Source organism: Typopeltis vanoorti, chromosome 3 (assembly GCF_054136105.1).
Source record: "Typopeltis vanoorti isolate ZY-2024b chromosome 3, IOZ_Tvanoo_1.0, whole genome shotgun sequence".
Lineage (NCBI taxonomy): Eukaryota > Metazoa > Arthropoda > Arachnida > Uropygi > Thelyphonidae > Typopeltis > Typopeltis vanoorti.
In genome coordinates this window covers 54,058,575-54,072,581 of record NC_143551.1, presented here as the reverse complement: position 1 = coordinate 54,072,581, position 14,007 = coordinate 54,058,575, and the positions used below count along the sequence as shown (strand labels likewise).

General features: G+C 35.3%; 1 protein-coding gene across 1 annotated transcript in view; it reads left to right on the top strand.

Moving 5' to 3' along the window:
- Positions 1 to 10,821, top strand: part of LTV1 (LTV1 ribosome biogenesis factor) — a 131,000-nt gene extending 120,179 nt beyond the window's left edge. The window contains exons 10-11 of the mRNA XM_090415620.1: positions 6,883 to 7,140; positions 10,634 to 10,821. Coding sequence (XP_090271746.1) covers positions 6,883 to 7,140; positions 10,634 to 10,747 — 372 coding nt within the window. The 3' untranslated portion in view covers positions 10,748 to 10,821. The remainder of the gene's footprint in view (positions 1 to 6,882; positions 7,141 to 10,633) is intronic.
- Positions 10,822 to 14,007: the final 3,186 nt, after the last annotated feature.

The following is a 14,007-nucleotide window of genomic DNA, read 5'->3' as shown; positions in this document are numbered from 1 at the left end:
AAACTCTCCCACCACCACCCCTCTCAACAATATGGCATTATTAAAACTCTTACCAAGAGGGCCCACAATACAGCGATCACAGTATCAAAAAAATAATCAACTCCTCCCCCATGCTCCGTCCTTCTCGTCAACAAAATTTTAAAAATGCCATCACCATACCCTACATCCGTAGCACATCCGAAAAAATAGCCAAGATACTAAAACAGTACAACCTACACACAGCATATAAGCCCCGCCGCAAACTTGCTACCCTTATCCATTCTACGAAAGATCAGCTCCCTCCTCTCTCTCTCTCTCTGCCTGGAGTTTACAAAGTACCCTGTTCCTGTAAGCTGACGTACTTTGGACAGACAGGCAGATCAGCATCCATCCGTCTAGAAGAACACAAGTCTTACATCTTCAAACACAACTATGGCCATTCAGGCTTGGCTGACCATGTTTTGGACACCACCCACAGAGTATCATGGAAGAAAACCACCATGCTCCACCACAGCAAATTCAAGAAAGAGAGACTTTTCTTAGAAGCAGCAGCAGCTCTCAAAAACCAACCAAATCTTAAAAAATACGGTTGCATTAAGCTTCCGAAGATTTGGGAAACACTCATCACCAGTTTCTACCTAGATAGGACTTTAGTGTCACCCACGTGGTTGGGCTTAGTATTGTTTGTTATTTGTGTATATGTTACATTAATTGTTTTTGTAATCCCCGTAGATGTCCTAGTGACTAGGACGAAATATAGGAAGTATTAAATTCTATTTTAATTCTTTTTGAGTGTTGTAAAAAATCCATTAAGCCTCCAACATGATGTCCTCACAGCACTTAAGCCTCTACACACGCATTCAGGAATTTAGAAGGCTTCATAACCTGAGTACAGGTCCTATGTCAGCTGTAGCACTGAGAACTATGATTAAGAAATTTGAAGAAACTGGATCACTAGGATTTAGACCTGGCAGAGGATCGAAAGCAGTGCAAGAAGAGACAGTAACAGACATTGCTACTTCCTGTGTTCGACGGCACAGATCCAAGTGCTCGTGCCATAGTTCGCAAACTTGATATGGCTTATGGTACAGTCTGGAAAATCTTATGAAAATGCTTCACTTCTATCCGTATAAATTCAATCGTGTGCAAACACTAACTACTGCAGATTATGATAAGCGCATGACCTTCGAGCTAATGTTTCTTGCTGGAATGGAGGTCGACAATGACTGGCCTTAGAGAATATTGTTGGGGTGATGAGGGCTTATTTTTATCTGGATGGGTTGGTCAACACTCACAACTGCAGGATTTGGGCATCTGAACATCCCCAAGTGATCTAGCAAGTACCACTACATTCTACAAAAGTAACCTTGTGGTGTGGCTTCACAGCCAATTTCATAATAGGACCATACTTTTTTGAGTGTATTACCCCTACAGGTCCTGTAACCTGCTCCATTATTGGAGAGATTTATCGACGAATACTGGAAAATTTTGTCATTCCTGCATTGTAGCTTTTCATTATTAAAACACTTAAGGAATAGAACAATGTAGTTAAGGATATAAATTAAATTAAACTTTAATAAATATTTTCCGATATTTCGGCAAAAGCCTTAGCCTCTGCCCCACAAAAACCAACCATATGGCTTCGCTACGTTGATGATGTGTTCGCTATTTGGCCACATGGCTCTGAAACACTTCTCTCCTTCTTAACACGCTTAAACAACCAACACCCCAGAATCAAATTCACTCTGGAAAAAGAGGAAAACAACAGCCTCCCTTTCCTAGACGCACTAGTCACCCACCAGTCTAATGGATCCTTAGTTTTCTCAGTTTACAGAAAACCCACCCATACAGGCAGATACATTCACCAACAATCCCCCTCACAACAACATGGAGTAGTGAAAACACTATACAACAGGGCTAAACTAATCTGTTCAAACGACTTGGCCCTAAACACTGAACTAAATCACATCCTCAACACTTTCTCAGCCAATGGCTACCCCTCCAAAAAAATCCAAAAAATGTTAGAACCTACAAACCACAGATCCCCCCCCCCACACACACACAACAAGGATTACTCTAAATCCATCACCATTCCCTACATCCGAGGCACCTTGGAAAAGATTACCAAAATCTTAAAAAAACATGACCTGACCTCCTGTTACAAACCTTACAGAAAATTGGCATCCCTTATCCACTCCACTAAAGACCAACCACTTCCCCTAGACCTACCTGGTGTTTACCAGGTCCCTTGCAGTTGTAAACTGTCTTACTTTGGCCAAACAGGCAGGACTGCGAATATCAGAATTTCGGAACACAAGGACTACATCCGTTTTCACAAATACAGTCATTCTGGGCTTGTGGACCATGCTCTGGATACACGCCACAGAATACGGTGGAAGAAAGCTACAGTGATACACCGTAGCAAATACAAATTTGAAAGACTCTTTATGGAATCAGCCTCAGCCCTAAGAAATTCTCCAAACCTCAACAAATTTGGTTGTATGCGACTGTCCCAAATTTGGGAGGCCTACATCTGCAGACCTTCAGCCCAACGGCCAAGAACACCTACTTAGCCCGCTAGATGGCCATCAGGACTGTTAGGAGAACAATAGCTTCATCTCTTCATTCCCAGTTTCTGTGTTGTAGTGCCTACGTGCACGTAACTTTTTTGTAAGTTCCTTTAGAAAATGGCAACGTGACGTTGCCGAAATATCGGAAAATATTTATTAAAGTTTAATTTAATTTATATCCTTAACTACGTTGTTCTATTCCTTAAGTGTTTTAATAATGCATAACCAACATATAAGCCTGTCTATGAGAATGTAGCTTTTCATGTTTTCAAACAATGTTTGGACTCCATAATTTTTATGCAGGATGGAGCACGGCCACACATTGAACATTTAGTAGTACAGCGCCTTTTACGCCAGCATTTCAGTAATGAGAGGGTTATCAGTCAGTTCTTTCTGATGGCATGGCCGCCTCGATCCCCAGACATCACTCCATGTGACTTTTGGCTGTCGGGGGGGGGGGGTATTTGAAATCCATCGTGTAGTTCCTGCCATTCCCAACTTGCACGTCTTGAAAGAGAACATAAAACGTGCTGTTATGAACATCCAATCCGACTCCTTACACTCAGCTGTAGAGCATGTCGCACACCGGATGCAATTTGTTGTACACAAGAAAGATCAGCACATTGAAAATCGTGTATGTGGTCCAGGGGACCCTGATTCTGATGAATAAAACATTATTTCCTGTGAGTTCAATCACTACATTAATTTCTGTCTCTCTCTCTCGCAAGTTGTTATTTTAGTTTAATTATTATTATTATTATTATCATTGTGACGTGCCACATTGATAATAATATCCAGCTGGAATGAGTGATGCGGCTGTTGCTTACACCATCGAAATGTTATTATTCCATTTTATCTGCCTTTAATGTAATTATCCGCTTATTTTCGACTCAACTCCGCCTGCGCCAAAATTTCCCCTATTGGCGACTTTTGGTACTAAATCTTTTTTTCTTTGCAGAAATCATTTCCCCATGCCTTCAAAAGTCTCAGTATATAATTTGTCTCATTCCATTTATTGGTTTTAGCTACAGATGCCTCCAAAGAGGGAAAGTTATTTTATGGCCACCCTGTATAATGTTCAGGAGTTACTCAGCTGTACTTTTGTTATACTGCCCAATAATGGCTTTCATACAGCTAATTTATGTTATACATGTCTGTCATCTGCATGTGTCCTGGCTAATATGTAGGTATTTCATCCAGTGGCGGATTACCCATTAAGGCAATCAATCACGTGTGTCTAGGTGCCTCAAGCTTTGGGGTCCCCCAAACCAAGACATTTTCCTGTAGTGTTTTAAAATATATTAATGTTTTCAGTAAACATCATAAAAATCTTGATTATTTTAAGCGGAAATTTTTTCAAAACAATTATTACCTTTTAATATGTATTTTGAACAGCGCACACTATCTATGCTTTAAATAATGCTGCAATACCAATGTCTGCGCTAGTTGACAAGCTTCATATTTTGTATTTTGAACAGCGCGTGCTATTTGCGCTTTAAATTAAACCACATTACCAATGTTGGCTCACGGCGCTGTTGACAACTTCGAGGTCACGAAAACTGATTGCATTGCCAAGATAGGAAGTTTCGCCTGGTTGCTCCTTAACTTCAGGTGTAATTGAATCGTGTAAGAGTCAGGTGTTTGTTTCAAAAATAACTTTTTAGTGTGACGTTTCATGTTTTCATTATTTGAGTGTAGTGCAAGTAAAAAAAAAACTTTGTAAAATTGTAAGAAAAACTGATAAAAAAATAAATAAAAAGTTTTATTATTTATCATCCTTTAACCCTTTAACAAGCAGAAAAATCCAGAAGTTCAAAAAATTCAAAAGCAAAATTTCATTTATTTGCCACCTAACTTTTATTTAAAATTTTTTTTTTATTATTATTTTTTTGGGGGGGGGGGGGCTAAATATAATTTGCCTAGGGGCCACAACTATCCTTAATTCACCACTTATTTCATCATCTAATTCCTGATATATACCCTCAAGGGGTGTATGTAATATTATAATAGTACTATTATAATATTATATAATATATTATAAAAGTTAGATCATTACTAACTTCTTGTAAACAATTTTCTTCCAAATTAGTCTGTTTTCTGTTAAGAGTTCTATATTATCAGATCTTATATTTCTCTCTTCTAATGTACTTATTAAATTATCAATCCACTTAAATCTTGGTCTTCTTTTCAGTCCTTTTCCTGCTATCCTAACAAAAAAAATACTTGCTTTGCTAATGTTTCCTCTCTCTCTCATTCTATTACAGCAACCATACCTCCTGAAATTAGATTTGCTCACATTCCTGACTGCTAAAACATCAAGTTCTTTCCTAATAGCTTCGATTTTAATATGATGCTGCCATTGATACCATCTGTTCAGACTTCCCTAATCTTTCTCGGAACTCTCATGGTTATGATATCCTGTTTTTGATCAAGTGTTTTATTTCTAACCCAGCTCTCAGATCCATTATTAAAATTAGTTTGAGCACCATCTGTATACAGATGGTTTAGTGTATTGACTAATTTCTTTCTTATAAATAGGAATTTATTCAGTTAAGTTCCTACCATACCAACTTTGCAAATTATGTTGTCTATTTCTAAATTTAATTTGCTATCTTCACTGAAAATTGTGCCTAAATAGCTGAGTTTACTTGTTCTGTAGGTTCTTCATTCAGGATGCAGTTGATGTTTTCATTGTTTCTGCCTGTTTTTTATGTCTTAGGGAGTAGAGCACCTACAACTTCTCTAAAATTCCTGATGCTGTTCAGAAGAAAGCAATTAGACTTATAAATAATCCCTCTCTTACAGATAAGTTCAACCTATATCTCACAGATGCAGTGTTTTGGCTCTGTGTCTGTTCTATAGGTACTTCAATGGTCCTTCCTCCATTTTCTGTTGCACCTGTTAATACTAGAACAGCAACTGCCCAGCACTCCTTTACTGTTCAACTGCAAAACACATCAAACCTGCTTTACTTCTTCTTCTGTTTCATCTACCTCTGTAACAGCCTACTACTTATCAAACTACATAAGATCCTTTGTTTTTCCCATTGTGATCAACACTATTGACGATTACTGACAGCAGCATTCTTAAATAGTTGCCTAGAACACATGGCGATGCACATGACCAAGTATGCATATATGCGGTGTAAGTGATATTTACAAACTTTGTTTGCTTACATGTAGGTAAAGGGTTAAACAAGAATATAATTTCTTGACAACTTCAATTTAATCTTCAGTTTTAATATGGTTTCTTCATTGAATGCCATCTTTTCACCCTGTCCTAATTTTTGTCAGAACCTTATATCTGTGGTCTTTAGTCTCTCACCTAGAAATAACAGTGATCTGCTGTTGTTTCATACATATTTTTAATTTTAATATTAATATTTTGCTATAAACTAGATGGATCATTTCCTATTTCAAATTCTCTGTACACTCTTGTATCCTTGTTTCTATAATTCTTGGTCATATTTATGATTACTGTTTATATTCTTTCAGCTTTAATTATGTGCTCATTTTTTCTGCCCTTTTGCCGCAGGTCACTAGTAAAAAAGCAGGCAAGTAACACATGCAGATGCAGTGTTTTAGTCATTAAAAAAATTCTAACATTAGCTTATTTGTCCATAGAAATCTTAAAAGAAAAACTGTTGATACTTTGAGCAGTATACAGAATTTGTACTAAGCATTTTCACTCTGATTTTGATTCTGCCTTTATACAAACTAATTTTTGAAGAAGAATATTGCTATAGCAGCCATCACTGGAAGTGGAAAAGTGTAATTAAAATAATTATCAAAATAATAATTATTTACTATTTTGTAATTTGTTTTTTTATAATAAAAATGGAATTTTTGCTTCTACTGTTACTAAAACAATGGTAGAAATTTAGTAAGTCATAACTGGAGTACTAAAATTAAAAATGGAAAAAAAAAATCGACAATGTTTTGAGAAAATGTATGTAAATATATGAGATTTACTATTAAGTGGCAGCATAACTTTTCTTCTCATCCAAACTTTAACTCACTTATGCTACAAACACTGTAGAAAATAGATGCCGAGTTTTTGTGTAACCACTGATTAGAGGAGACAAAAAAATCTTTTTGATTACAAAGAATTTTTTATAATTGCAATCCTATCTGCTTTTAAGGTTAAAACATAGTTTTTAATATAATTGCAATCCTATCTGCTTTTAAGGTTAAAACCATGGTTTTTAATATTTTTTCCCTTCATTGCCACCTATTTCCATAACATTGAGCATAAATGGGTGAAAAATAGATGCATATATCATATTAAGGTATTTTTCTTTATTTTAACAATAATAATTTTTAAAAAATTTTAGGGCAAAGCTGTCAAAGTGTCATCGAAGACCGGAATACCTATTAATACACTTACTCCAAAGGGTTTAACAAAGCAACATTTGAAGAAATTAGACAAAGAGACTGAAGTTGGTTATCAGAGTAGTGATGAAGATGAAGCAGCAGGTACTGAGAGGAAGAGTTTAGCAAGTCGACGATCTGTTGCAAGTACTGTTAGGCCAAAAAATGAAACTCCAGAGGAGAGGCGTGCAAGGAAAGCTACAGTAAAAGAGTATAGAAAGGTGGGTTCTAATTTTGTCATAATCATTTCCTAAACCTGTAATTGTAATGTTGCATATGTAGTTTTTGCTAGATCTATACCAGTACTGTATCTCTGTTATTTGATTGAGGATTAGCAAAATGAGATATTTATTATTATTGGATTTCACCATATGGCATTTAATTTTCAAGAAATCAATAGAATTCCATACATTAGAAGTAAACAGTAACATATGGCATAAGACATCTCTTAGTAAATTAAACAGTCATTAACAGCATAATGAGGTTTAGTGTTGAAGCCTCATTATGTTGTTAATACCATAGCTAAGCATACAATATTCAAATAGATTTACCTGATACCATAAAGTGATAGTAAATCTCAACATCATGCGCATAAGCAAAGTTTTGCATAATTCATAATTAATCTTGTCTACGTAAACATGATTTTTACAGGTAATTATAAGATAAAGCAGTAAAAACCAATATTTCAGCACTTTTGGACTCTTTTTGAAATTTCGTATGTAGTAGATCTTGGTTAATTCCATACCCAAGGAATCAGCTTTGAATTAAACAAGTGTCGAATTATGTGTTTCCATAAGCTTACTCACATAATCCCTGTGAAAAGAACCAACTGAAAAAAAACAACTAGTATTTATGAAAAAGATGTAGGACTCTTTGAGCCAATGTTTTGTTATCTGCCAAAAAATTACAGACAATAAATAATTAATCCTTTTGATAGAAAATAGTGCTTTAAAATGTTCAGTCTGTTTCTCTTTTTCTTGTAATCATTAATTGGAGATCTGAACAGCAGAGTAGTAAATGAGTCCCACTAAGCATATAGAGATGTTTTGGAAAAAATTTAGAGAAAAGAGCAAGGCTAATAATAATGGTAAATATCAGCTGAATTGCTGCTCAGGATACAGACTAGTCATTACTAACACCATGTTCAAACATAAAAATGTGCACAAGTTCACATGGAGAGAAGACACAAGAAATAAGAAAAGCCTCATTGACTATGTCATTGTTGATAGTGACATCTTCAGTATACAAGAGTGTACAAACAATTTGAAATTGGAAGTGACATCACTTAGTTTTAAGTAGATAAAACTGAATATCACATTGAAAAGAATGGTATGTAAAACGTTATAAAAAGAATTAAAGTTGAGCAGCTTTTACAGATAAATTGTAGACTCACCTATATAAACATTATTGAAGAAAGAATGAAACAGTTTGAAAACAAGAGTCAAACCTTGGAGTCTCAGTGGCAAACTCCAAAGAAGATATTGACTGATTCAGCTAAGGAGGCATGTGGTGAAGTTGTCCTCAAGGATAGAAAATTAAGAACACCATTGTGGACACAAAAAACTAAAAAAAAATTTTAAAAAAATAGTAGTCCTGGAAAAGAAGAAAACGTATAGACATTTCCTAGCAAATAAGTCAGTAGATGCCTTAAAAGAATAAAAGAAAAATACAAATGAGCTAAGCTGTGTTTGCAAGTAGCTAAACAAAAGTGATGGGAAGATGTCTGGAATGATTACTTTGTGAGACTGTTAAACGAAACAGACAGCAACAGAACCATACCAGAACATCTTCAGGAGGAACAAAAAGAGGACTATATATCAATACTTGAGGTAGAAAACACCATCAAAAACTTGATGGTGTTTTCTAGATGATATTCGACCAGAAATGCTTAAATATGGAGGTATAAAAGTTTTACAGTGGCTACACTGCATAATTCAGAGGGCCTTGTCAGAAATTTGAATTCCAGGTGATTGAAGCTCTAATAGCTTGCATCTATAAAAAAGGGAATAAAAATGAATGTGAGAATTACAGAGGAATTTCTCTACTAAGTATTCCAGGTAAGATTTATGCAACCATACTTGAAAAGAGGTTGAGAAAGATTGTGGAAGAGAAACTTCTCTAAGTTGTCTGTAAGGATAGAAAAATAAGAACACCATTGTGGACACAAGAAACTAAAAAAGTAGTTGGAAAAGAAGAAAGCATATGGACATTTCCTAGCAAATAAGTCAGTAAATACCTTAAAAGAATACAGAGAAAAATGCAAGAGAGCTAAGCTATGTTTAGAAGTAGCTAAACAATAGTTATGCTAAAATGTCTGGAGTAATTGCTTTCAAAGTCTGTTAAACGAAACAAGGCGATTTGTTTCCAAAAAGAAGTTTCTCTTCCACAATATCAGATTTTCACTTTACAACAAATAGTGAGAAATCATGAAAATCATTTCTATAATAATTATTATTCCATTATTCATTACCATTATTATGGCAAGTCAAGACTGGCAGACCATGCTTTGGTCTGGTTTGGACATCTCCCTTCACACAGGATTAGATAGAAGCAAACCAATGTGCTATATATATGTTTTGCATGTCTGAAAGACTATTTTTAGAGTCACAATAGCTATGAAGCATTCTCCTAACCTTAACAAGTATGGCTGCATTAATCTGCCAAAAATTTGTTATCCAGTCATCTTAGGATCAATTTCTCTGCAACTGTAATATCTTTTATACCTCATTAGAGGGCACCAAATTAGGACTTGAGATCTTTGGATGTTACAGTTTGAATGTTTTACTTGCTCATCGTCACATGTAAGCAGTGTTGTTTTGCATCTGAGGATGCTGGTTTGAAACCCAGTGAAATATAAGCCAGTCAATAAATATCCTTTTATAATTTTGTTTTATTTAGTGTTGTAATACCATTAAAATAAGTTATGAATTAATCAAGTACTACTGGCATAGTATCCTGTACCACTCCTTGAGAGTATATATTAGGAAACTGATGATGGTGGTGAATTTCAAAGACTAATGTAACATGCATCAAGTTGTGTTTCATTCAAGCAATGAGATGTGCAACAAATTTCTGGAGTACTTAAAATGACAATTCTATGTGCAGTGTTTCATAATACTACTTAGCTGGGAGGTTACAAGTACTCCACACATCACATTAAATCATGAAAACTTCAGTGGTACTGCTATTTCTTGCTCACCTTTTTACAGAAGAAATAAATCTGCCATGAATTGCCTTCTCACAAAGCTCAGGTGTTGCTAAAAGTTGCCACTTGTTTACTCCCAATTATACTTATTAGATTCTCACATAAGACACGTTTGATATAGCCCATCTGGAAAATCTTGTATACTTCTTGAGTAAAGCTTTCATAAAGAAAGGGGGAGGGAGGGGGGTGACATATCAAGTTGCTTAAAAGCCATAAATTTACATATCTGAATTTCATCATTAGAGCAGTTCTGGACAGACTTCAGTTCATTAGGGGAGTGGGGGGGAAATTTTCATTAATCTATTTCTACTTATAAGTTATGTTGTCCATTTAGAAAGTGTAACATTCTTGTTTTTAATTTTGTTTCGAACAGTATTGTGTTTTATGCTATTTCGGAGGAAATCTGTAAAATATGTGTGGTATAAGTAGAGTTTTTATAGCAGTATCCTCTTAAAACAGAAATGTGTTCTGTAGTATTTTTAAGCTGTGTTTATTATTTTATATTTCAGCAACGACGGATAGAAAAAAAAGCAAACAAGGTTGCTTTTAAATTGGAGGAGCAGAGGCAGAAGCAAGTTCTGCAAAATTTAAGACAAAATCTTCAGGGAATTAAACTTCTGTGAGAAAAAGCAAGTACTGTATTTGTATAAAATTGTATACATATATTCCTAAATAAAGCTAAAGGGGAAACATGGTAGTCTGATAGCCTCATTTTGGATAATTGCACTATATAATTCATTATAAAGGTACTACATCTGCTTTACTTCACATTTAACTTTGCTGCACTGTTAGTTTGTTTCAGTTTTCAAATAGAACATTATCCTGTTTTGAAATAGTCTGTTCAAGGTGACCAAGTTGAAGTGGATACACCTACTGTCCAACTAATAGGTCATAGGTTCTAATCCATTGCTGGCATGGATGTTTGTGAATGTTTGTCTGTGAAGGTAGTAGATGAATTCCATTGTCTAATGCAGGGATTCTTAACCTATGGTACGCATACCACTGGTAGTACGTGAGCCACTGCCTTACTGGTACATCTAACATTGAATTAAATATAGTGGTATGCCACTGGAAAAGGTTGAGAACCTCTGGTCTAATGCATGAGAGAAAGATCAACCATCACCATGCATATTGGAGGGCCCAGGCTGCTTGAAAAGTTCCATGGTCTCTAGAGCAGAGTTTTTCAATTAGGTAACTCTTATATATTGTATACTAATGTATAATAATGCTTTTTTGTATGGGAATCTCACTTATAAAAGATTTACATTTTTATGGGGGTGATTTGTGGACAAAAAAAAATAAATTTATTATTATGCAGTTTTTTTTAAGCATAACTTGATAGTTTTCTTATTGGTTGTGCTGTACATCATCATCAAATTCCTGCCATGTACCCTCAAGGGATGTACAGGATATGATAGTACTACATGAAAAATTTACATCATTACTAACTTCCAATCTACAGTTTTCCTCCAAATCAGTCTGTTACTTATCAAAACTCCAACATTATCAGATCTTATATTTCTATCGTCTAAGGCACTTTGTACCATATCAATCCACCTATATCTTAGTCTATCTCTGGGTCGTTTTCCTGGGAACCTGGCAGAGAACACTTGTTTTGCTAATCTTTCCATGCCCATTCTGTTTAAATGACCATACCACCTCAGATTAGTTCTGCTAACACATTCCTGGATGCTGACAATGTCAAGTTCTTTCCTAATATAATCGTTTTTAATATGATATTGCAATTGATGCCATCTGTTCACACCTCTAATCTTTCTCAGGACTCTCCTATCGGCAGTCTCTAGTTTTTGGTCAAGTGTTTTACTTCTGACCCAGCTCTCAGATCCATAAGTCAAAACTGGTATGAACACTGTCTTTTATACAACTAATTTAGTGTTCTGACTAATTTCTCGCTTATTCCATAAATTTATTCAATTGACTTCCTATTGTACCAGCTTTCTTGATTCTGTTGTCTATTTCCATATTTAATTCACCATCTTCACTAAAAATCGTGCCTAAGTAGTTGAAATGTTTTACTTCTTCCACAGGTTCTCCGTTCACAGCACAGTTGACATTTTCAATGATTCTACCTATTTTCATTGTCTTTGTCTTTTTATTGCTGACCGTCATACCATATCTATTACAACAGTTATTCAGTTTAGTCAAGGAATCTTGCAAACTTGTAGCGGATTTATTTAGAAGTATAACATCATTCGCATAAAGCAAAGAGCTGACATTAACATCTCCAATTCTGATATCATGTTTAATACCACTTTCCTTCATAATGTGATCCATATAGATAATGAATAACAGAGGGGATAATGTACATCCTTGTCTCACACCAGATTTAACATTAAACCATCTTCCTGTACTTCCTTCAATTCTAACTGCCGACTTACAACTCAAATACAGACTAATTATTGCTTGATATAATGCCCCATTGACACCATATAACTGTAGCGTATTGAATAGCTTCTCTCTTGGCACCTTGTCATATGCCTTTTCCAAATCGACAAAACTTAAATACAGATCTTTGTTATATTCCCATGCTTTCTCAACTATTTGTCGTAAACTGAAGATCTGATCCTGACATCTTCTATTTGGCTTGAATTTAGTTTGTTCTTCACCAAGCTTTTCTTCCACAATTCTTCTCAACCCTTTCTCAAGTATACTGGCATAAATCTTACCAGGAACACTCAGTAGGGAAATACCTCTGTAATTCTCACATTCAGTTTTATTTCCCTTTTTATATATGGGTACTATGAGAGCTCTACTCCAATCATCGGGAAGTCGTCCCTCTGTCCAGGCTTTCTGAACTATGCAGTGCAGCCACTGTAAGACTCATATACCACCATACTTCAGCATTTCTGGTCGAATATCATCTACTCCTGTTGCCTCTCCACATTTCAAGCCTTTGATGGCTTTTTCTACTTCAAGTATGGATATGTATTCCTGACTGCATGCCTGGTCAGTGTTTTTTATCACTGTGCTGTCATCACTGCTTGTTTCATTTAGCAGTTTTTCAAAGTAATTACTCCATACTTCAAGGATATCTTTTTTGTAAAGTTTTCATGTCACCTTTATCATCTCTAATTCCTTTTACAGCACTCTTTCTTCCATTTCTAAGCTTCTTCAACAACCTCTAGAATATCTTACCACCTTCTTGATATTTATTTTCTATGTTCTTGCCAAAGTCCTCCCATGACTTTTGTTTAGCCAGTTTTACACAGTGTTGTTACGTTCCCCCTTTCTATTGTTATGGCTAATTTATGGTCAAATTATGCCACTTCCTTTCCTTATCTCACTTCTTTTATATGCTCTAATCTTTACTCTTAACTTGTTGCCATATTTTACTATAAAGATATGGTTCGTGGGTTGAAAGCAAAGAGATTCCCACCAGACAATGGCAATTCCTTTGTTTCTGAGCTAATGCTGGTTCTTTCTTCTGACTTAGGTTAAATTTCTATTTTTGCTGCCCCACCCTAAGTTCTAGATTTTCAAACAGTGAGGAATCAAAGAACCAGTACCGAGCTCTAACTGTATCCTTAATATCTGATTCTTATATAAAATAACTGACGTCTCAAAATTATCCCTATCTCAGTCTACAGTCGTGACCTCCCTTCCAAAATGTCTCCTGCTGTGGTTCGATTTTTATGGGGGATGCAGTAGAAAATGATCTTAGGCAAGGCAATTGTTAAATCAAAAGAAAACATTTAATTATGCACTAAACAAATTACAAGTCATGGATAACTCAGACATACGTTTACTTCAATATCGATTTCAGATAAATCATAAGCACTCAATCTCTCTAATTCTATCTTAATAAGCTTAGGTATCAGTTCCACATGACACTCGAACAAAGGTGAAACAAAGGCTAATGACT